At 42.0% G+C, this 25,390-nt stretch overlaps 1 protein-coding gene across 12 annotated transcripts in view; it reads left to right on the forward strand.

Annotated features, from left to right (window-relative positions):
* Window positions 1–4,505: 4,505 nt before the first annotated feature.
* slit2 (slit homolog 2 (Drosophila)) overlaps window positions 4,506–25,390 on the forward strand; it is a 103,151-nt gene continuing 82,266 nt past the window's right edge. For all 12 annotated transcript variants that reach the window (XM_085276887.1, XM_085276889.1, XM_085276891.1 and 9 more), the window contains exons 1-4: window positions 4,506–5,473; window positions 6,358–6,429; window positions 7,957–8,028; window positions 15,170–15,241. In XM_085276887.1, coding sequence (XP_085133013.1) covers window positions 5,271–5,473; window positions 6,358–6,429; window positions 7,957–8,028; window positions 15,170–15,241 — 419 coding nt within the window. In that variant the 5' untranslated portion in view covers window positions 4,506–5,270. The remainder of the gene's footprint in view (window positions 5,474–6,357; window positions 6,430–7,956; window positions 8,029–15,169; window positions 15,242–25,390) is intronic.

Consider the following 25,390-nt stretch of genomic DNA (forward strand, 5'->3'; position numbering starts at 1 on the left):
CTCAAGACCTTTTACTAACAATGTCATCATGGTGATGGCTCTACAGAATAAGCTGCAGGATTGCTAAAAAACTATAACTGAGGACCATGAATGTCTAATATTTACTGAGATATACAGAACTGTGCAAAGGTTTTGAGTCAACCCGTATGTCTTTATGCTTTGCTTCCAAGGAGCCAGACTTTCTTGTATTTTTAAAGTGGCCTTGAGCAGTACTTTTCCAGGATTTTTGAAGGTCTTTGCTTTTTTGAAGGTTTTTTGAAGGTTTTTGAAGGTCTTTGCTTTTTCACTCACCCAGGTCATAAGAATAAGTTAAGCCATTTAACACTGACCTATGAATCACTTAAACATAAAGGGGAACCTAACAGATGGTTTGACGGACATAAAATATTATTTTTGCATTTACAAGATGTTTCTGACAGAGTTACTGCTGAAAACTTTGCATATCACAGCGTGGTGTGTTTAAAAAAGTCTTAAAAAGTTAAAACGCATGTCCTTAGGAAAGAATCCAGCAAAGACCTGACACAGAACATGAGACATGCATCTCGATTTTCAGTTGTTCCGTCTACTGTTTGCTGAAGCCAGTGATGCTGGTTTGTAATATTTGATGAAATTATTAATGCAGAAGGGTACCACGAGATTTTGATCCACCATTGAATACCATCTGGAAACCATCTGATTCACAGCAGCTTCATTTTTCAGACTCACAGTGATCCTAAATACTCTGCAAATACAGTAGAAGCATAACTGGATAGAGAAACACATAGTGGCAAACTGTTGGTCATAGATTGGCCTCTTTAGAACCCGGACATTGATATTTTTTCAAGTGGCGTGGCATCGTGTTGACAGAGAACAGAACAAAAAGCACCCAACATACAAAGAAGAACTTTGAATATCCTTCACGAAAACTCGGGAACTATTCCTGAAGACTACTAAAGAAATTACAAGGTTGTTTGCATAACAAAGTTCAATTGTATTGTCACATTACAATAAATCACTGCACCCATTTCCCATTATAGCAAAATTACAAGAACTACGAGGTGATTCGAGAGGTTCTGAATTAGCCATTGGGCCATTATGATGTTTAGAACCACCAATATGATGTAAAACACAGAAATGACTAAATCGAGCAGTGACGCTCACTGTTAGATGTTCACACGACCAGTTCCTGAATCTAAAATGTCTTATAACATTCAAAGAGTCTTGTAGCTTGACATATAGGCTTTACTTCAATCCTGGGCAATCACCCAAGTGTGCGTTTTTTGTGTTTACTTTCATTACTCTTGCTTTGGGGGCATACAGTTGCAACTTTCTTTTAGTTTCAAAAAGCATGTCCCAAAACAGAAATAATCAAATTTTATCATGAAGGCATGTTTTAAGACTGAGGGTTATGGTGGGGATTAAGGTAAGTCTCCAGGAAGATAGTGAGAGTCAGTGCAATGCCCTTTGAAGTGATGGAAACACAACTGCATGTGTGCGTGTAAGGAGCAGGCGGGTCAGGTAAGGCTGTGTCTAAACATGCCATGTGCCTTGAAGTCTTGTTGCATCACTGGACATAAAGGGTCAGGCTTAATCTCCCCTCTGATTATTTTCTTCCCTCTGTTCAGCTACAATACATGACCCCTCCTCATCTACCCTGCCCGCTTTTCTTTTTATTAGCCCTACTCTCAAAAGGGGAAAAAAATAAAATAAATAAATAAGTAAGATATACTGAATTTTCTCCAAACTCTAAGCAGACTTTGAGGCTGTGGGAGTGTTTTTGAGGGGTGGAAACATATCAGCATTACAATCACACACAGCTGTTTGTATTCTGTTTTGGGAGCCACAAAGGAAGGGTTCATGAAAGAGAGAGATTGACAGGACAGGACAAGCTTTGCCGCAGCTATGGCATCTTATTAACCCTAGAACACTATCGCTATAAATAGTAACACGATCACTAATGCCGGGTGATTTTTACCCGATATAATATAACCAATGAAAAGTAATCAAATATATCAAAATATGACAACACATGACAAATTAGAGTGGTCTTCTTTTACTTTCAACTGTGCCATGTCTAACAAAATGAAAAATAAAACTCCTAAAACAAAATAATGACTCTGGAAAGCTGGTCTTTGGTCCACCCATTCCTGGGACATTTGAGACTTCCCTGGTGATGGCACAGGCTCCTCGACACGCAAACAGCTGCAGGAGAGAGAAATCATGTAAATGTATTTTCTCGGGTGTAAATCACCCAGCGATAGTGTTCTAGGGTTAAGATATTTATACTACTGATCCTAATGAAGAATCACTATTATATTACACAGTCCTGTGGAACGGGATGTTTTCACAGGACTATGCAGTCCTGTTAAAAACTGAGCTCATCCCGTACTGCTTCCATGGGAATTAAGAGAGTGAGTAGCAGCCAGGCACTGCTAATCAAATGCACTTGATTAAGTGATCATCAGCAAGCATGACCAGCTCTATGAAAGCAGAAGTTTTGGCAGTTTGCTGGTCTTCAGGTTTGTGTTACCACAATGCTGCAATCTTTCCATGACTGGACATCCCAGCAAATGAACCCCAAGGTCAGAGCGTGCGATGCTCAGAGAAACAGCAAAAACCGAAGAGCTGCATCTCAGACTCTGCAGGCCTCAGTTAACGTGTTAAATGTTAAAGTTCATGACAGTACAATTAGGAAACGACTGAATAACTATGACTTGTTTGGAAAGATTTCCACAAGAAAGTCTCTTCTCTGTAAAAATAACACGACAGGCCAACTTAGGTTTGCAAAGTTTCGCCTGAACAAACAACAAGACCCCTGGAACGATGTCCTCTGGACAGACGAGCCCGGAGAGGAAATGTTTGATCATAATGTACAAAACCAAATCCAGCATCATACCAGCTGTCAACCACGGTGGTGGAGGGGTGATGATTTGGGCTTGTGTTGCAGCCAGAGGACCTGGGGATACCTTCTCACTGAGTTGACTGTGTATAGCAAAGTATTCTAGAGCAACAGGATTTCACAGAGTCCTGTGAAAAATCTGTGATATGACAATTTATGCCTTATCCAGGAATGTGTGTAATAGACTGGTGACCTGTCCAGGGTGTACCCTGCCTTTTGTCCTGTGCCAGCTGGGATAGGCTCCACTAACCCTGGGACTCTGAAAGGGATAACTGGTTAAGAAAATGGATGTGTATTCCTAATCTGAGAGTGTAACTCCAGTAAGGAGTATTTCCAGTAAGGAAATCAGCAGTAAGATTACCCCATGAAGTCAAATGTTTATATTCTCCCACCCAAAAAGTAAATCAACATAAATGTTAACTGAAATAATAAAATGAAGAAAAAAATAAAGGTGGTATTTGACAGTTTCATCTTTGGCAGAAACATGAAAAGGAGATTGTTCAAAAGCAACCAGCAATTTATATGTCCTGGGCGCTGGAGGAGACTTGAAGGCTTAAAGGTCTGAGATGTGAAATGGCAATCAATTGATTGTATTCTAGAGAATTATATAGATGGTATCTGTTTCAGAAACCCTCTGTTATATTCCTGTTACAGTGAATAATAACTTAAATATCTAAAAGTTACAACAAAACGTTTTAATCTTAGTGATAGTTCTTTTACATAGTGGCTGCTGGATGGGTTAACAGCTGATCAATGTCGCTGAGCTGACTGTACAGTTATATATATATATATGTGCTGGGGGTAGTTCGGCAAAACAGTGATATTACTGGAAATCACCAGTCCACACAGCTTATCTATTGCTGGCTAGAAACATTGTGAAATACAATTAGCAGATAAATGTATCAGATAATGTCGAGTAAACAAAGTCCTTTCTGAGTAAATATTACAGAACTTCATACGTATGGTTATTTTGTTCCTGTTACAGTAACTGATCAGTACCTATTATGAGTATTGTCGTTACTCAGTAAATATCTAAATATGCAAATACGTGCTGGTCTCCCTTCAGAGTTTCTGAAAATTTAATATTAGAGCTGAAACGTTTGCAAAAGCTTCAGTGTCACGTAATTCCTGTAGTCTTTAATTTAGAGCTACTTGTTGCTATTGACACTGAAACTAACTTTTTTTTTTTGGTGGATAAAAACAAATCAGTTCAAATCCATTTCAGCTGCTCATCTTGTGCAGTCACAATTATGAGACAGATATAATGAGAGGATTTTTAAGCAGTTCTTCATCCATCCATATAGAAATCCAGGGCTCAGAAGTTGTTTCTAAATTTTCCACATTAGTTTTCAGTCTGAGGCTCGGTCGCCTCCCTGAAGCCAGCTAAATAAAGCATCAGGTGACCGGGACACTGCAGTGAAAAAGAGAGTCTCCTTCCGAGGTCAAACTGTTGCTGTTTGATTGACGGCCAGCTGGAAACCTGCTGCTACCTTGAGGGAAAACGCAATGCGTGGATGTTTTGTATTTGTCTGAGAGAGCAAGAGAGAGAGAGAGAGTGAGAGAGAGTGAGAGAGCACGTCTGCTGCTGCGTCTGTTCTCTCTCTCCCTATCACACACTCTCGGGAGCAGCGCTTTGACGCACCACGCAGAGTTGGATTATAGTATTGCGCGCTGGTCTTTCACGATTTTCTGTCCCTCGCGTTACCCTCACCGCTGACCGGCAGTTGATATATTATCGGGATCAATATCTCTCCGCCACGGTGACCTCTGCTGAGCTTTTCTTTTCTTTTTCTTTTCTTTTGGGGGGGAGAAAGAAGAGCAGCCGCGGCTTCCTCGCAGGACGCGTGTTGTGAATTACAACCAACAGAGCCTTACCTGGAGAGAGAGAGAGAGAGAGAGTGTGTGTGTGTGTGTGTGTGTGTGTGTGTGTGTGTGTGTGTGTGTGTGTGTGTGTGTGTGTGTGTGTACATGAGAGAGGGTTTCACTGTCTTTGCTCCGCGGGCACACATTTACATACACAGGCACGGCACTCACCGGGGGGATTTGGGCACCGCATGCCGGGGACATGTGGAAGTTTGCGCCGCTGTAGCGCAGCCAAAGAGCCGCTCTACCGCCTTATCGAGCTCCCCTATTTCTACCCAGGGGGACCCAAGTCCCTGATCACAGTCCTCACGCACTGAAACCCCTCTCAGAGGACCCAAATGTAAATTCAGAACCAGGCATTTCTGAAACACGCGTGTGCTAAGGGAGGACAGCGAAAAGGAGGACGGCATCCCGTTGCGTGCAGAGTTTGGTGAGCTCCTTCGGGGGATTTCGGGGCTTTATCTTTTAACGCCCTTCTGTTTTCACGGTGTTTTTGCGGGTCTCATATTGGCCCCCACTTGCCGCAGTGATGGTGGGAGCTCGGTGCCCCGTTGGCCCTCACCGCTCCCCGGTGACTGTGCTGGGGCTGCTGGTGACTGTTCTGGTCCTGTCCAGCGGAGCAGACGGTCAGCCATGCCCGGCCCAATGCTCCTGCACCGGTACGACAGTGGACTGTCACGGACAAGGACTGCGCAATGTGCCCAGAAACATACCTCGAAACACGGAGAGACTGTAAGTACGGGATTGTATAGATTTGACTTAAAATTTGGAAACATTGTATAAGAAAAGTCACCACAATGTCGTGTTGCCATTTCTTTTATGCTTAAATGATGAAAAATAACGAGACTGCATTTACCTTTTAATGCGGCGATTCTTCTGAAGGGGTGTGAGGAGTTTAAAGAGTTTATGGAGAAAAAAATGTCACACCTTCTGATGTTTTAGCACCCAAATTTTATTCCGATCAGTGGTTAGGAAATGTCATCAGCTCATATCCTAATTATGATCACACATTATTCCCCCAAAATTTCCTGTCTAATTCATTTGTTTTTAACCGGGAGGCACTGAAAATGTCTCTCTCGAGGACCACATCTTTAAGAGCGCAGAGCTTTTTGTCATGTCTAACCTATACTTTCAGCCTTGTTAACGCCGCAGTACGCAGCTGATGTAAATGTTGGCGTGAGGTATAAATGATAAAAACACTAAAGCTCGTTTTGGTGCCTAATACGAGGACACGTCAGGGCTGATCGCGGAGCTGAAGTTGGGGGGCTGCTGTGGTTGTTGGCGGTTTTGAACTGTTGCATTAGCACAGCCTCCGTAGACCACATCGGTTTGTCAGCAGACCAGCGAGTTAATCAAAAACGGATTTGGACAAGTGGGCTCCGAGTTAAAGAGGCCGAATTTTATCATTAAAAGACCCCTCGATGAAATTAACACTTGCCGATGTAGTGCAGCAGCCACAGCTCCTCTCAGTTTCTCTGACAGTCAGATGACAACCCTGCGTTGGCTACGGAACAAGAAGTTTCAGCAAAAGCCTCCTTCATCAATGAGCACATCACAAACATGTATTAATTTATATTTTTTTAATTAATTTTTTAAAATATCCTTTTTCTTTCCAGGGACCTGAATGCAAACAACCTCACTAAAATCACGAAGACGGATTTCGCAGGGCTGAGGCATCTGCGAGTGTTGTAAGTGACGTTTATTCGGCGAATTTTATTTTATCCCCTCTTTATCCCCTCCCCTGAAGATGCAAAAAGGAAAACAACAATATTCTCTCCCACATGCACTGTTAAGCAGCACCTTGCATATCCAGAAAACTTTCCAATAGAACATCACAGCACAGAGATTTAACAGTTTCTGGCCGTGCTCGGCAGCAGCAGCAGATTCATCCAGCTCTGGAGCTGCTGCACGCAGGCACTGCATCCAGTGGTGGGAAGCTGCGGTTTCACTGAGCCATCATAAGTGTCTAAACAGAATAGCAGCGGCACCTGTTAATGCTGTCGTGTTAATCTGCCAGTGGAAGTGTCAGGAGGGGGCTTATTTTAACCACCGGGCCCCGGGGCCCATGTGCTGGAGTGATTAACGCGCTGGCGAGGAAGTGATGGAGGGTAAAAAGAGGAAAGAGATAGCGGTCATTAGGTGTAACCGCGGAGGGAGGAATGTAGCTGCTGGAAGGGAGGGAAGGGTGGAAGGAAAGGAAGAGAAGGGGGGGAGAGTCAAGTAAGAACAGGTTTCTTTACCTGGGATGAATCCAGATTAAAGAGTTCCCCTGCACCGTCACTGCCGGGACAGGGATAGCTGCTGTGCGCGCTATTCAGCAGCCGAAATGAATGGAAGGGAATAGACATAGTTGGAATTCCTCCAGAGATTATGTCCTTAATTGTGTGTATGTGTGTCTTTATTTGTGTGCTCTAGTTTTCACTTTAGCTATTTCCGGTATGTTCACCCAAAAGCACCATAATTAGCAAAAACACTGCACTTAAAAAAAAACCCGTGAGAATAGATTTTTTTTAAAATTTGAGAAATTTGTGAGAAGAGTCTTTAAAAATAAAAGTCGCCCCCCCCCCCCCTTTTTTTTTTCTTATGGGGCTGTATTAAAAAATAGCGTTGACTCACTGATAAATCAATTAATTAAAAAAAGAAGAGCTCAGTGGAGATGGCCCATAAAAGCATGTGTGTTTTTGCTTGGTTTCGTCAGCACACTAATCTTAGTGAAGTTGTGCTGGTGTAAGTGAAGGAGTAGTCAGAGCTATGCGGTTAGATAGAGAGTAAATTGGATGATAGATGAGTCCCTGTCCAACTGATGGGCCAGTTTTAAAGTCAATTCTGGGACTCTATCGACCCGCTGCTGATTGTCTCTCCTCTTTCTTGCTTTTTTTAAACCTTCTATCACTTTCCATCTCCACCAATCTGCTTTTCTCCTTTTTTCACACCCAGTGCTTCCTGATCCTTCTCTATTTCTCCCTCTCTCTCCTCTCCAGTGTCAATCTCCTGTGCCCTATCTCACTCCGTCTTTCTCTTCTCTCTCTTATCGCTGGCCCCATCCAGCCATCTTTCTCCTTTTTTTTGGCCTCTTATGGTTTCATCACACAAATCACTCTGTCAGCTCTCACGCTCTGTGTCTCTCTATCACTCTCCTTCCCCCCTCTCATGTCATTCCTTTTTTTATTGTCCAATTCACATAGTCTCACACTCTCTTGGTGTTTCTCTCTCAGGCAGTTAATGGAGAACAAAATCACCACAATCGAGAGAGGAGCCTTCCAGGACCTGAAGGAGCTGGAGAGACTGTGAGTAATGATGTGTTGACGCCATTGTGTTAATTTAATTCTGTATAAAATCAGTTTGCCCAGCCTTAAAAATTCCAAGAACGCGCATGCCCGTCGATTCATTTGCATATCTGGATGCACAGATCAACAAGTGTCATATAAAATCTCTTTTCAGTTGTTGCATTCACAAGCTGCATTATTTGTCTTTGTTAGAAGTTCTCCAAGTCTGTAGAGCTTTACAAAAAACATTCCCTTATTCTGTGCTTTGGTGACTCTCAAGGACACTGTTTAAATATCCTAACCCACTGCTTACTAACAGCATTAACAGTCCTTAGTGCAAGAGGGGTTTTGAAAAAGCCCTTTGAAGAAAAAATTATTTGGTTTGCCTTTGTCCAATGAGCTCTGAATACTTAGTGACCTTCTAGGACTGCATGTTTCAGTTGAAAGTGGGAAGAATAATGTCAGCAGATTATATTATATACTAGCCAGTGGATTATGAATCATCACCGGAACTTATGGATTTCTTTATCATTTATTTATTTATATATTAACTTGAGTTGCAGCAATACCTGAAATCAAGGACAGGTTGACTTTAGCGATCAAAGCTTTCAGTGAAAATACCTGATGTGACAGCAGTGAAAACAAACTATTTCCCCAAGTTTTTAACATGATCATCCTGCAAGTCATCTAGGGCAGCCCAGAATCATACCAAAAAGGCTATAATGTACCCAACCTAATTAGTGACCCCTCCTGCTCCGTGTGAATGCATGCATCATGTTTTGCCACTTTTATGTCAGTTACCCCAACTTGGCCTCCTGCAAATCTGTTCATGTGGCAAATGTTGAGTCTGAGTGCCATGGAGGTGAATGAAGAACAGTCAGAAGTTTTTACAATGCCAGCCTGGTATCACAAGTCAGCATCCAGACAACATAAGGCCTTTATAACATAATTAACACACACACACACACACACACACACACACACACACACACACACACACACACACACACACACACACACACACACACACACACGCATTTACAAAAACAGACATATTGGCATATGCAGAGAGATATCCACCTGGACACACACACACACACACACACACACACATACACAGACTAAAAAATAAAAATAAAGCAGTTCATCTTTTTTTATGGCTCTTGTGGGTAAATTTGTCACAAGTCAGTGGGATGAAAGTGATAAAATGTGACTTTTTTGGATGCTTTGGTGTTGACCCTGTCATGCCTGGTTTTTCTTTGCTCTCTGCTGCACTATAGCTGCTCTTTGTTGACAGAGAGAGAGAGAGAGAAGCTCTGTAGACCACTATAAGGAATCTGCTAGTGTTTCTCATGCAACCAGCACTGGGCTCTGTCCAGCTAAGCGGTTCTGGGAATTCCTACTCAGAGTTGGTGACAAAAAGGGCAAAATTTAACTACATATGGTCTGGATTTAAAAGTAAACTTTGATAATGATTACCCTCCCTCCAAAGAGATGGTGCAAGCTAGTAAATACCCTCTTTCATGCACTCACATAAGCAACACAGCCTTGAACATAGATTGTAGTGTGGTAACAGCAACAGCTGATAAAGTCTTAGATATCTAATGTGAAATCATGCACGATATGGCTGTCTCTCCTTTTCTGTCTTGTCTCTGACAACAGCGAACTTTCTGACACAACATGGCTGTCTTCTGTTGTCCTTGCAAGTTTTCCTCTGTAATTCAGCTTCTCTTGCGTGGCATGTTCACAAACACAAAGATGGAGTCAGTCATCAATGCCCCCCAACAGCTACCATACAAAGGCGCGTCTCTGGAGTCTGGAGTCTGAGGGCTCATTTCAAAGCCCTCCGTCCTCTTGGGGGCTGGAGGGAGCCTGCTGGGCACCACAGCCCAGAGGAGAGGGCCTTAAGCTTGGCTGACAGATCCACACTGACTGCCCCCATGGGGGCAGAAAACGGTTCCCCTTCACATCTTTTTTTTTTTTTTTTTGCGACAGGCCCCGAAGGGCCGGGCAGGGCTGGGTCAGGTGTAGGGCAGTAGCCTTGGGGGTACGGAGGAGGGGCATGTGGTTGAAGGAGGTGTGGAGGAGATAGGCATGTCACAACACAACTGTGCACATATCCAAACACATGAATGTGTTTGGATACACTCGTGCATGCGCATTCACTTACGCAAGGCTGCTCTGTCAGTACTGGTTTTATCTTGATTTGGAGGACCCCCCCCCCCAAACCCACTCGCGCCGTTTTCATTCATTCCTTAACCTCTCCTCACGTTTTTGCTCCTTACGCACCCATCTGGCTCTCTCTCTCTCTATTGTCCTGTGCATATAGGAATGCTATACATTCTTTACTCTCACCCTGTGGGTGTAGAATAGTTAAGTGAGGAGTTCCCGATCCTCTTATCCTTCACTTACTTGACTGTTTTACAGCCCCTGTTCAATTCAAAGTGTGTGAGAATGAAGGAGATAACAGCCTCAGACATGCAGGGAGAATGAAAGCGATATTGCAGGTACCGTGACAGTAATTTCAGAGAAAATCAGTCGGCTAAATCCTTCGATAATTAGCCTGCAACTGACTGATCACATTATTTAAAGATAATTTTTACCGAGATGAGTAATCGCACAGCTGATTACAGTGGTGAGATGCGTCTATCAACAGCAATTACAAAGTAGATAATGAAGCCTCAAATCAAGTGATCGTGCTGTAATATGTTGACAATATGAACAGCAGAAGATAATTGTAACAGTGATCCCAGATAGCGGGGGTATGGATTTCAAAGAAAAGCTCTGGATTAGTGCGAAATGATTAGCTCTAAAGCCTGTGAGTGATAAAATTGTTCCCGCTGATCATTTCAGGGCAAAGTTTACATTTTTTTTCTCCGTTTTTACTGAGCAGTAGAGCTTGAAATTATCTGCGCTGTGAAGACACAAAGCCATTTTCACCACAGCAGTTCTGTCTAAAAAGCCATTCGAGATAGATTTTTCCGAGTCTCTGCTGCACCCAACATTTGTTATGTTTGTTGGTACACACCAGTTCGCGGAAAGTTTAGAGGAAAAGCTGCCCGGCGCTGCTGAATACGAATGATTTTAACCTGATAGCAAAGGAATTTAGTGTTTAGGAGATAAGACTGAATTTCTGCATTTCTGTGTTTTAAGGCAAGAGATGGTATCTTTCATTAGTGTTTAAATAACAGATCAGATTAGAGAGTGTAAATCTCTGGTGGGTGATAGATATTGGCTCGCTTTGGATGCACGAGCTGTGAACCGAAAACATGAACTGTTGAACTGCATTCACACCCATTCACACACACACACACACACACACTGGTCGGTTTGAAGTGGTTTTTGGAGTGGAGACAGTTTCTTAGGTTCGTGGAAATGTCTGCAGTGTTTTGGGTTATAACTTTGGTGCGTGTGTTTGTGTGTGTGATAGACTGACTGTTAGTTCAGCATGTGTATTATGGCTGCAGCAGCATTGGTGGAGTAATAATTGGTTTCTGAGGCGGTTTGTTATTTTCAGTCTGCAAGGCTGTACTACTGCACATCAACATGGGTCTGAGGTGTTAAGGTTGCGTGTGCGTGTCAGACTTTTATGTTTGTGCGAGTATTCATGTGTGTATGTACAGAGATTTGGCACACTGTGCATGTTTGCGAGTGTGTGTTTACTGTGCGGTTTCTGGGCTTCTAGCATCTGTTTATGACTGCGGGGATTATCACCATGCTGCAGTGTGACATTAGCTCGGCGGAGTGACTCTCACACCTCGGACTACTGGCTACTCCGTCTTCATTCTCTTCCAGCCAGACTTTGACTAATGAGACATGGCTGTGGAAGCACTCTGAGGCTGTTTGTGCACACACACACACCCTCACACACTGTGATATAAAAGATAGAGATACGTTCTTTCAGATGTAGAAGGAAAAAGGCTCAACAGTGGGTGGTAATTGCAGACTAGTTCAGCCTATAAATGTGTGGCATGTGGAACTGGTTCGTGCTACATATTTGTCTTTATATACAAAAACATCAAATAAACTAAATCACTACATGACTGGAGAGATTTCATTGTTTGATTCAGAAGTTTATGTTCAAGCAAATTTTTTTGCAGAACTTTAAAAGTGAAGTGACAGTTAGCAGCCGAGTCAAGCTCAGTGGTGATGGAGAGCTTGCAATAGGTTGACTGTTGAGCTGTTAATCTTTTAGACAGTGCTTCCTTAATTAGGCTAATGCAGCAGTTCAAATTAACAAAATACTGAGAGCAGAATCAGCGCTGAAGACCAAAGTGAGAAATGTGCAAAGTGGAGTCGTGAAAACTGCCAAGTCAGCTGATGTAGCCTCTGTAAGTAACAGCAGACTTTGGAGGTCTTAGTTACAATGTAACTACAAAACATTTCAGCCAGGCTAAAATGTTTTGTAGTTACATTGTAGCTCTCAGATTTAACTGAGAAACTTGTTAAGAATCATCACTGTTTTTTTCAGTAGTTTTGTTTCATAAGGGAACTTTTCAAATCTCAGAAAAATGATTTGTAATTTCTGCCTCTAATGAACAACGCTTAACCATTTATGTGGTTTATTACAGAAATGTATTTAAGATTGTTTTAAATGTCCTACATATCATGTTGGAGTAAATCACATGTGACGTCAGACACATTGTGCGTGTCATGTTCATGCAGAGTTTATGTTGGGGCCGGGGAGTCATAGTCAGTACGATCTAGTGTGTAATGACACATAAGAAGTCCAAAATGTTTGATTACATGTATAATAACTTCAGCTGGACCCTTTATTCTCATTTCCAGCTGCATACTATTATTCTTGGACTCCACTAGAGTTTCCTTAATTCAAAGTTTAAAATAATCCTTATTTATCTTATACTGGATGCTGGTTCACTCCCTCTCATCTGCTCGCTGAAACAAAACACTTTAGCTCCTCAACCTTGAAGGCCACCCTCTTTTGAAGCCAACTTTCTTTTGATTGGCTGCCCTACAGAAACAGAAACTTTGATCAGCAAGAAAGTAGAGATGAGTAGAGAAGAAAAACACACACACGCTATCCGAAATGGGACACTCAGTCTGAAGGCCAAGCTTCTGGCTCACGGGAATTATTTGTACAAACACTGAAATCGATATTTGAAACTTTGGCAATGTTTAATGTTTAAAATAAGAAAATTCGTGGCAAGCGCACTTTAATGTTATTCGTGTTATGTTCATATGCAGTGTTGCAATGATTGGCTGAAATGTCTGGTTACGTATGATGGTAGCCTTTTATTTATTTTAAGTATGGCAGGCGGTTTGTTTCTGTTACAGTCTACTGTAAATAACTAAGTTAATTTTTTTAAATTAATTTCAATGATTTAATTAATTCAGTGCATAAATTCGTCGTGAAAATAATTGTTGGCTGCTTTTTTTCTACATCACTGTATTTGGAGCTGCCCATCAGAAGTATAAATGATCTGTTTTTGATATCACCTTGTTTGTAATGTGTGAGAGTGTGCGAGGAAAGTAAAACCGTTTCAGACTTTTATAATATTTGTAGAACTAAAGCAGGAAAAACAGAAGAACTCTGCACGGGAATCCTGGTCTGTAAATCTGAACAATCTCTATGTTGCTAATTGCTAAATATATTATAGATAATGTGATGATCAGACGGATATTCTAGTGAAGAAATGAATAAAAGGTTAATTAAAACACACTGATATCTCGGCAGCACCGTGGAGCAGACTGGATTTGATCTCTGTGTCCTGTCTCTACTTCATTTCGTGTTTCCTAGTCTGACGGCATTGCCTCTATTTTAAGGCGATGAGCTCATACCACCTCTCTGCTGTCGTTCCTCCTCCCTACCTCGAACACCAGTCCGTACACTCTCCCAGGGGGATGTCTAGCCCACTAACGGGCGCTCATGGCTGGGCAGGACCTACAGGGGGAGTGTGCCTCTCCGTGGGGCCGTGTGGGGCTCTTAGCTGCCAGAAGCAGCGTTAACGGAAGAGGAGTGAATAATTTAGAAACATCATTTCTGCGGGACGTTAAATATTTAAGCAGCCTCTGATGTAACTGTGGAGTGTGAATGTGTGTGTGTGCGCGCGGGCACGTTCACATATTTGTGCTCTTGTGGGTGGAAGATGGACACAGAGGGGGTGACGTTATTTAAGTCCACATCGGCTTCTAGTGATGCAAAAAGAGGTGAAAGACAAAGGTTAAGAGGAAAAAGTCAACGAGAGAATGAAAAAGAGATTTGGGGAAGTTTTGAAAGGAGCTGGTGTTTTTGTTTGAAAATGTGTAGTACTTCTGTTAGTTCGTATGTTTTTTTTGTATAAATCACACTCAAGTTTTCTTCTTAGTTTGAAGTAACTTCTAGTTCCTGCCGTGTTTTCTTTCTTCGTCCCCTCCTCCTCTCTTCATTCCCATCCAGTAGCACCCAGCTCAGCATCCATCGTTTGAGCCTGTCAGTGTGTACGGGTGTGTTTGTGTCAGGGTTAAACTGTTTCAGCAGCCTGTCTCTCATTGTGTCACTCTGTTGCCTCCCTCTCCTCTGACACACATCAAGCACACACACATCAACACACACTGCACACAAACCTCTTCACTCCACTCAACCAGGGTTAAATGATCGCACCCAGATTATTAAACTCACCCGAGTCGTCTCCACTGTGTGTGTGTGTGTACGTGTGTGTGCGTGATGGGTTGTTGTGAGTTCTTCCCCTGTGAGGGCCTTGTTTACTCAGTGGGGTCCTTTTCACACATTCGGTAGCCCGGCCAGACTGCCTGTTTGTTTTTCCCACATCGTCTCCTCTCCTCCGTCTTTGTGGCAAAAACGCCCCTCCGCCCTCCCTCCATCTGAACCCCTTCCCTCGTCTTCCTCCGCCTGCGTTCCCTCCATCCTTCTCGAGTTCACTGTTTGTCTGGCAGCCATGTTGTACCCCTAAATCATGGATAACCGTTTTCTTTCAGTGTCCATGCATGACCACGTATGTGTGTCTCCATCAGTCTCCCAATTATTTCATGCTCTCAAATCGTATTACAATCAAAACAGTGTAACAGAATTTAATACAAAGTCCAGGAAACACAAATCCTACTTTAAAACAGCTAATTATACACAAATGTACGAGCATCCAACCGCAGTCTTTGGAACGAGCAAGGTCGAGTTTATTCCCTAATTCCTGTTGTATTTCTGCAGGCGCCTGAATCGGAATAATCTGGCTGTCTTTCCCGAGCTGCTTTTCCTGGGAACAACGAAGCTTTACAGACTGTAAGTCGTGTTTTTATTTATTTTTTTTGTCCGTCACTCGTTTGCCCTCCATGGTTAACTGAAATATTCTCTAACTATTAGTATGTTTTGCTAAGAAGCCTTAAGATGATCTAGATAAACTTTGGATTCATGTAATGGTGTGTTTGTGTATATCACCACAACGTTTGCACAGTTCACTGAATAGGACTCAAAATTATGTGAAAATGTATGTTGCAGATGCTGCAAAGCAGAGAAAAAAAAAAACAATGAGGTTTTGCTGTGTGACCCAGTCTGGGTGTTTCACTTGGATGAAGGAGTGAGAGAAGTGAGAGAGCAGATTTTACATGGCTCTCTCCATAAAAGCCAGTTCAGTAGCTAATGGAGATTAGCACTCCAACAGCTGCTGCCCACTGGGAGAGAGGTGTGTATCTGTGTGTATGTGTGCTTGTGTGTGCTTGTGTAGGAGAGGATGAAGAGGAGAAAGTGAGCATGACCGACTTACTGGTATAAGCAGTGAACAGGTTTCCCTCCTGAAGTTACATTTTGTGTTTCACGGGCAGAAAACAGTTTTCGTTACAGAACATAAATGTTCCAGGTTGCATTGAAGCCGACGAACCACTGTTTGTTGTCATCGAGCACCTTCCGCTCCCCTCGCTGCCCCGTCGTCTGCGCTGCAAACCGAGCACTACAGGGCTGGGCTGCAACGCCACTGAAACTGTGGGAACTAACTTCCCGTCACGGTCATTTGCGGTCTCAGGGAATAATTATGGTTGCATATATTTATATGAGTGGCTGAATGTATTTACAGTATCTGAAACAATATTGAAATGCTCAGATGATTCAGAGTGTGTGAAAGTTGTTTATGTTCTGCGGCTGCCGCAGTGGCCGGCTGGGCATGACCTGTTGTGTCTAAGGGTGTGTGTCTGCCTGTGTTTGAGCAAATGTGTGCGTGTGTGTTTCCCAAGGCCGAGAGCTGGCATTTTGCTCAGCGTGTGGGCTGAGGTAAAAATACTACTTGGATATATTGCTCTGTGCTCAGCTTGTTGTAGACAAGTTGAGTGCGAGTGTATATCTGCCTCTATATGCATGTGTTTGTGCGAGCCTCAGTCCTCCAGGTGTATGTGTTTAGAGGAGAGCCCCTCAATGGCAGCTCATCTTATCTGAACCGGCACAGCTCGTTCCATAGAACCACATTTAAGCTGCTGTGTTGTTATTTCTCAGAATTAGATTAAATTATAAAACCCACGGTGAACAGAGTAAGAAAAAAAACGCAAACTTCCACAGAAAAATGCTGTTAAACAGGTTTCTCAGATGTATGGAACTCATTCAGCTTGAATGGCGACCACAGAGGTTTGGCCAATAGTATTTAAGGCTGTTTGGTCAATATTAAATCCTACGTCTGCTTCTCTACACCCCCTACAGTTTATTTTAATTTTAGAAATCGCAACGAGAAACCCCTGAGAACCTCTGAAGTGGGATCTTGTTAAGTTTTATATTGAGGGTTGTAGGTATGTGCTAACTTGACCGGCTTTGGTTCTTGCAACAGTACTTCTATAAATGAACACTTGCTCAACCTGCTATTATGAAAATTATGTTTTCACTGTTTTTGGGGCTTGGAAAATCTGTGTATGTGTGTGTCTGTGTGTGTGTACAGGAGTATTTATGGTATGTGTTCAATCTTTGCTCAGCACAGCGGTTTAAGGCATTCGGGACTAATTTAAACTGTTTTGAGGTCAGGTGTGAGAGATGCCTTTGAACTTGTGCAGTTAGTTTGTTTAGTGAAATACAAGTCTGAGCATGAATCATGCCTGAATTTTGTTAACCTGCAATAGTAAGGGTAACATAACTTTGGCATATAGCACACTGGAGAGTGTTGTGCCATCTGATGTTCTACATAAATTCGTTTAGTATGCTACGCACCATTTGATTACTGTAGAACTGCAGGGAGACCTTGATCCATATTGCTGGAGATGATTCAGACTTGTTCCCGTGGGTTTGTTGGATTTGTCACAGGTTCTGTTCATAGTTAATAAGAACAGAATTTCTACGCAGACAGGAGTGGAGGGTGTCTGCTTTGGTGGCTTCGGGATTTAATCTTTGCTTTTTGAGGATGATGTAGTTCTGTTGGCTTCACCAGCTCAAACTCGAGTGGTTCACACCTCCAAGTTTGAGGCTGTGGGTCTCAGATGGAATAGGGTGGAGCACCAAAGTGGAGGAGTTTAAGTACCACAGGGTCTTGTTCAAGAGTAGGAAGAGAGTGGAAGAAGACACTGACAGAAGAAAAGCATGGCTGTCGATTTGTTGGTTGATCTACATCACTAGCCTCATCTGTGGTCACGAGCTCTGGGTAGTGACTGGAAGAAAGCGATTGCGGATGCAAGCTATGGAGATGGGATGAGTCCCCTCTCACTGATCAGTCAGAAGGGACTCAGAGTAGAGTCGCATCAAAATGAACCAGTTGAGGTGATTCGGGCATCTGATTAAAATGCCTCTTGGATGCCTACTGTGTGAGGCGTTTAAGGCATGCCCAACCTGGTGGGCATGCCTGGAGGAAGAACAGAAATGGAGGAAGAACAGATAGCATGTTGTCACGCAGGTTTTTAAGCAGATATTTGGAAGCAAATAGGAGCCTCCTTTGCTCAGTGAAAGAATGCAGCATAGTGCAGGTCTTGTTTTAATATTTATAGGCTGTTTTTTTTTGCTTCAAATCTTTATCAAACTAAATATTTAGACTAAAAAAAACCCATTTGTTTTTTATTGTGCTAGAATACAACATGAACGGAATATGAACACAACTTTTTCAAATGACTCACAACTGAAGCATATCATCAAAAGCACCTGCAGTGGCCCAGTTATTGCATGAATATTTATACTGTGCACACAGAATGTCTCTCTGATCACTGAATTTCTCATTCATCCATTTCTCGGTTAAACTTTAAACTGGATGACACCGTCCAAATATTAGCCGTGAAGGCGAAGGTCGAAACGTCCTAGAAAAGGCTGCTGTGTGCTTTCTCCTAAAGCCTTGCAACTTTGGAAAGAAGGTTTCTGTGATGTGGTGACAGCTGACATGCTCATACTTGTGCTCCAGTGTAGTGAGAAGACAATAAAACCCTGTATTATCTACAGCTGACAATAGCTGCTTTTCAAAAACAGTGTACTTGGTAAGAGCTTATGTTATTTTTACACACCGTGGGTTGTCTCTGGACATATTCTCACACTTTTACTTGTTGCTCGCATTAGTAAACTCCTTGAATGCTTTGTCAGATGTTTTATCATATTGCTTGCATCAAAGGTGATGTTTGACAGTCCCCTCGACAATTTAGCAGAGCTCGGTCTGCAAAAAAATGTTTCCAGCATGCTACCTGGCAAGGATGGCATGCTGAAGTGTTGTCACTGGGCAAAAAGGCTGTAGCTCACTGGTTGCCATGGATATTTGTATCAAATTTTGTGCCAACCTACTGAAGAATTTGACATATTTCTCCAGATTTCTAAGAATTTTGGCCCGTTGGTGGAAGTAGAAGAATGGGCTAGATCACAGGAATTGTTAGGATGAGACCATAAAATTTCATGGCGTGTCCTGTGCTTGCAGCTATTATATCTCTAGAGTTATGTAAATTTTGATGTCTTTACTGACATCTGTGTTTCCTCCATAATGGCTAAAAACCAGTGAAATCCAGCAGTGAACATTTTGCAGCTTTTTGGATGGAAATTAGCTGCTTCTAAAGAACAAAGTTTTGAGTTTGAACATGCTTGTCATGGATATGTGATGTGCATAAACATAAAAAAGGGAACAGCAAGTCTAACTGCTAATAAAAAGTCGTGTGTCTTTTTCATCATTTTCATTTGCAACACCTGTGTAGGCACCCCTCCATCCTTCACCTCCCACATTACACATGATCGCAGCTTCCCCAGCACCCGAGGGCCCAGACTGCATTAGATTATGAAGACAAACACACGCACACACACATCTGGAGACACCATGTGGTGGGCATATCCCCAGAAAACTCTCTCTTTGTGTCTGTCTCTAACACACGCACACAGCCCTCCTTTTCCCCCTTGGCCTATTGTTGAACACTGAATCCACCCTGCAATAATACTGAGGGCCACAGCTGTGACTGTTTGTTCAGAGAAAGAGAGCAACTATAGAAACTGTGATTAAACAGAGCCACTTCATTAGATGGAGTCTGTAAAAAGAGACAGGCTGGTAAAATCTCACTGCAGTGGGCAATAACCAAAAGTTACCTGAGCCAAACAAAGACAAGGTCGGAACATACACATACAGGCACAAATCTCCCGTTTTATGCATTCTGACTGTGGCAGGTCCCCACGCTTCATCCCATCAGGTCTCCAAATTGACCTTCGTCACAAGCAAAATTACAAAATTAATAATAGATCAAGTATAAAGAAAAGCTAACAAAGAAACAGAACAGCACAATACAAACCTCAATTCTGAAAAAGCCAGGTCGATGTGTGAAAAGCCAACAATGCGACAATCTGCAGGTCTGCAGAACGTCTGATAGGGGATTCTCAGCAGTCGTGGGTCTTCTTTTTTGTAATTTGTGTTTCATGATACTCCAAATGTCCAAAGCTGTGGTCTGCAGGTAGGCCAGTTCAGTGCATGGACGCTTCTACCACAAACCCATGCTGTAGGAAAAGATGGAGCATGTAGTTTTATCATTGTCTCACTGAGATGTGCAGAACCTTTCCTCAGATAAAGGTTGTCTGGATGGGAGCATACATTGCTCTAAAACTTGTCTAACTTTTAATATTAATGGTGCCTTTCCACATGGGCAAGTTGCCTATTTCATAGACACAAATGCATCCTCCATAGCATCAGAGCTGCAGGCTTTTGAACTGAGTTCTGATAACAAGCTGGATCGTGCCGCTTCTTTTTATTCTGGAGGAAGTGGTGTCCATGTTTTCCAGAAAGAATTTCAAATTTGGGTTCCTCTGACCACAAAACAGGAAATGATAGAAAAGGACGATAGGTTTGGTCTTGGTCAATAGGACAGTGCTCAGTCAACAGAACAAGAAAAGGTCACAAATATGGTCAGGTCTTCAAGTTACTGCTCACCTTTTAACAAATTTTTTTTTATTAACATACAATTTTATCTGAATAGACTTATAAACATAAAAGATAAAAGTTAGAATGGTGCATTTCTCCTATTTCTGCTCCTTTGCCTTTACGTCTTTTTAAAAATGTTCCTGGTAGTTTATATATTACTTGATTTGTACCAGAAAATATATTTCTAATATGTTTAAATATTGAAAGTGTATTCCCAAGAACTTTGACAGCTAGCCAGCCATTGAATACCTGTGGGAAACAGATGAAATGTTTGGTTTTTCAATTCTGCTTTTTGTCCACTGAATCCTGTAGAAATGCTCAGCAAGTCTTGAAACCACTGCCTAGTTTCTATTTAACCTCTTAGCCTTTTAAAATCTGTCATAAACGATAACAAAGGCGCTCAACTGGATATAGATATCTGCTAGCTATGCTGAGATCACTGAAATATTATAGTTTCTATATAATAATTGTTTCGTAACCACCACTGAACAGCTGTTTCTGATGCATTTTGTAAACAATCCACAGCCTTTGTGATTTGTCAGAGGTGCATACAGACACAGTGCAGCATTAGGTTTGCTTCCTCTCCTCTGTCTCTTGTCTGCCTTTGCTGGACAGAATTCAGTAGCGAGATGAAAGAGGGAAAGATGAAAGACGGGTTGATAAAGGGATGGGGTGATGGGAGGATAAGAGAATGGGTCACTGCTTCCACAGTTGAAGAGTATGAGTATGAGGCTAGATTCATGTGACAGTTTTTTCTTTGTGGACACTTCTGGTCAACAGCAATGGCTTAGCAGGTGCCACTACAGGAGATTTCTTTATTTTTATTTTAGCTTTCCTGCGTATTGTGTTACGACGGTAGAAAACTATGACAGGCTCAGAAGAAGGGAGCCAAAAAAATCTAACTAAAATAACATCAGTCTGACAGAAAACATGATGGAGGAATGTTATTCATATATTAGTCAAAGAATGTTTGTTTTTTTCATTTTGAAATGCAACATGTATTACGTGGAAAAGAAATGAAACACTGATTTATGTAGACTACATAAAACCTACTTTTAGGCAATTTGATCGACTCTGAGCTTCCTATTGTCCCATTGTGGGCTTGCAGGTGACTGATGACACCGTTGCAAATGTGGGAAAACACAGGAGTTTAACGTGCACCCATTTGGAGAAGCACCATCAGTCAAACAAACAAAACACGAAACTCTGGTGTGAGAGAGATACACACAATAAAATAAGAGTTTATTTTTCACTTCCATCATCACGAAGCATTTACACTTTGGTATCAAATCATTTACTATACAACGTAATTATTTAATTATTGGGTTATCAGCCAAACTGTTATAGAAAAATCAGACAATGATATTTGCTGGGTCTCTATTTTTTTTAAGCCTTGACCTTTAAGTTTTACTAACTGGTTCAGTTTTTATGTTTAAAATATCTCATCACCACGTTGTTCCAGCACACAGCGAAGGTTTTCATCAATTTCAAAAATTATGAGTGGAGGAAAAAAACCACTTGTCTCTCCACTGAGAAGGAGAATCAGCATCGAAAAGTTGACTGAGAGGTGGAACGTCAGGTCTCTCGCACATTTAAGCAGAAATAAAGCGAGGTTCGAATTAATGAGCTGGTGAAACAACGTTTTGCGGTGTGTGTGTGTGTATATATGTGTGTTTATGTGTGTGTAATAGTCTCTAATCCTCTGCTAAACGGTGCCCTGATGAGGCTTTACCAGGCAGCAGTGTTGCTTAGCAGCCTTGAAGGTTGTGGCTTTGTCTTGTGCGAGAGCTTAACCCTGCTGCACACACACAAACTCGCCCGAGACGACAGGCCTATCATAATGGTTGCACTACAGCGTCGATGCATCTTTCATAAGATTTCGCCTTTCCCCGTTAACTAACAGAGAGGGAGGGGGAGAAAACACAAGGAAGTGAGAGGTCAAAGGTAAAGAAAATGAAATTTTCTCTGAGTAAATAGTGTTTTTTAATTAAGACAGAGAGCGTTAGGGCATTTTAGTTGCCACAGAGATGACGACCTTATGGACCAGCAGAGGTCAAAAGTGAGGAATGTTCCAATCAGGAGATCTAAGCACGTGGTGATTTAAAAGGCCGAGGAGGGAAAGTGTCCTCCCTCGCGCTGACTGAAACGATGATAAATTAAATGCTTACTAATGAAAAGTCCCACATGGAACAGCTGTTTGTGCAAGAGATTTGCTGGGAGTTGTTTTTATACTCTTTGATTTGGGGAACTTAACCAATGTGTTTTTGGCCTGTGGCTTTCATTGATGTCATTATCCAATAATTTACTTTTATTGAAGAGTCCGGGAAAACAAATTAATAAAATGCACAAGATAATCAATCACATATACGCACTAAACTTAAATGTGAGATGTTTTTTGTACTCTGGTAGTAGATTACAACACCACAGAAGTGGGAAGAAAGATGCATCAAGTGACACTGAATGTGGTCTGGTTGGTCTGAGTATTTCAGAAATTGCTGATCTACTGGGATTTGATTTCATGAATGGCCACACTGTTAAATAACTACTTGTTACAACCAAGGAATGAAAAAGGTTATCTCTGAATGCTCAGTTCATTAAACCTTGAAGCATGTGGGCTACAACGGCAGAAGATCACACCAGTCCAGTCCAGTCTGCCAGGAACAGAAAACTGAGGCTACAATTTGGACAATCTTTGAAAACTGAACAGTAGATCATTGGAAACATGTTGCCTGGTCTGATGAGTCTCAGTTAAAAACACTGATCAATTGTGCCTTGTGTAAACGGTTAAGGCTGGTGGTGGGGCTGTAGTGGATTTCTTGGCACACTTTGGTACCAAATGATTATTGAAAGCCACAGCCTACCTGAGCCCAGCTCACCAGTCACATCGTGGATAGATGCTTCAATTGTGTGATGCTGTCATGTCAATATGGACTAAAATCTCTGAGGGAAGTTTCCACCACCTTGTTGAATCTATGCCATGAAAACTTCTGAATGGGCTCTAACAGAGGTACTAGTAAGTTGTAACTAATAAAGTGGCTGCTGAGTATAGAGTGAGTCTATGAGATTTCAGGTGCAGTGTCTAATTAGCCAAAGAGCCAGTGAATAATTTACCAAAATATGCACAACAAGGAGTCTATTTGGGTATAAACTGAACTAACTTATAGCATCAAAGTTCATTTTTTTAACTTTACAAAATGTGGTTTTACAAATTATTTACTTGTAGTCTTTTTTCCCCGACCTGCCTTTTAAAAAGATCCGTATCTGTTGGCAGCACAGTTTGGCCACTGGCTTTGTGTACATACGATATGCAAATATCTGCCATTATGTTTCTCTGAGGAAATGAAGTTAAGCCTTTGCAGCCCAAGACGCTTGCGGGTGACCCCTCCCCTTTCCCTGCTGTCTAACAAAAATAGACACACACTGACACAAACACATCGCATTTACCATTCAGCAATATTTCCTGCCCCCTCCTGTTTCTCTGAATGCGCTTTAACAGATATAAAAACTCTCACACACATTCGATCCGGAGCGAACGCGCACACACACGAGAAAACAGCTCTTTTCAGATCTTTTCAGCATGCATAAAGACATATTGTCGGAGAAATGTTTTCATTGGGACTCTTGGATCACACACATCGACTCCAGCCGAAGGGGGGGGATAGGGGGAATAGGGGGATGTTATTTTGCTTTCTTGTGGTCGACTTTGTGTGTTTTCAGACATTTCCCATGTCATTTGGGTACACTTTATGTCTCACCTTGAGTGCAAACGAACAGTTACAACAGTGTCGAGGTGTTGAGTGTCACTGACTCACTCGTATGAATCACACGCCCGCCATTCTGAATTGCTCAAGGCCACTCATTCCTAAGAAGTGATCTGGCCATTCACATCCCAACACAATGCTGTAATTCATTCTCAAGCGATTGAAAGAGGGCTTGCCAGAGCCGTGCTGGCATTATTATGAGGGCACCAGCACAAAAGATTATCTTATACAGACAGAATGTAAAGATATGAAAATTCTTGGCTTTAACCAGAGCATACTTGTTTCTTGATGGAGCTCAGGAAGTGTGCGCAGATGTGTTTGAAGCTTTTTTAATTACATTTTTTTTAGTAGCACAACACTGCATTAATGGTGTAAAACAGCAGGACCTAATTAGGTCCACCTAGCAAGACCAGATTGAATCTAATAGACCGACTGGAATAAGTCTGTCTCCATAAAGGTTATGCTGCTCAGCTTTGTTGTGATCCAATTTAATAGTAATTTTGCAGGATGTAATCTGTTGTACTGTTGATTAGTCTTATGTTGCACTGGATGGCTTTTTTTTTGGTTGCAATTATTCAATCATTGCATAGACTCTATTTAATATAGGCTTTAGAGTTTAAGAGGCAAACTTTCCGCGAGTTATGGATTTCATGTTTCATGTTTACCATTCGTTTGAAATTACCACCTCTCTACCCACGTTTGGGATTTAATAAATATTATTAAATATTTAAACTTTTCTTGTTTTATCTTCCTTCAAATTTCCGTTTCTTACTACTTGATTTGGTCTTCTGCCAGCAGCTTCATTAATCACCTGCCGCCCAGGGCGTGTGAGTGTCAAAGTTCAGGCCACTAAGGTCAAAGGTCAGGGATCATCAGCGTCAGCCAATGAAATATCCAGGATAATGGACATGCCAGCAGCGATGGCGCTGCTTTGCCCATCAACTTGCACAAGGAGTGAGAGTTACGCCTGGAAAAACACACAGAAAGAGGAGGGGTGGATACAGACTGAATGAATGAAGGGTATTTAAGAGGAAGATTAGAGACGTGTTTGCTCTCTTAAATGGTGCGGGAAAAAAAGGAAAAAAAAGAGACCAGGGAGGAATTTACCGGGGCGAAGAAAGAAGCGCCGTCTCCATTGTGAGCTAGTTGTGAAAAGGAAAAAAAAGCAAGGGAGTGGGAGAAAGTGAGGGGCAGCGAAAGTAAAGAAAGGTGGAGAACTAAGGGAAGAGTGTTGTGGAAATGAGAGGAGAGAGGTATGTCAGTGCTTACTGTAGATGGCAGGTAGCCTGAAGCTTGGAGCCAGCAAGTCTGTCAGAGAGAAGTGTCCAGGTGTGTGTGTGT

This window comes from Mchenga conophoros, linkage group LG6, assembly GCF_057382185.1.
Source record: "Mchenga conophoros isolate Kocher_MC1m ecotype Shallow Benthic linkage group LG6, M_conophoros_male_GT1.1, whole genome shotgun sequence".
NCBI lineage: Eukaryota > Metazoa > Chordata > Actinopteri > Cichliformes > Cichlidae > Mchenga > Mchenga conophoros.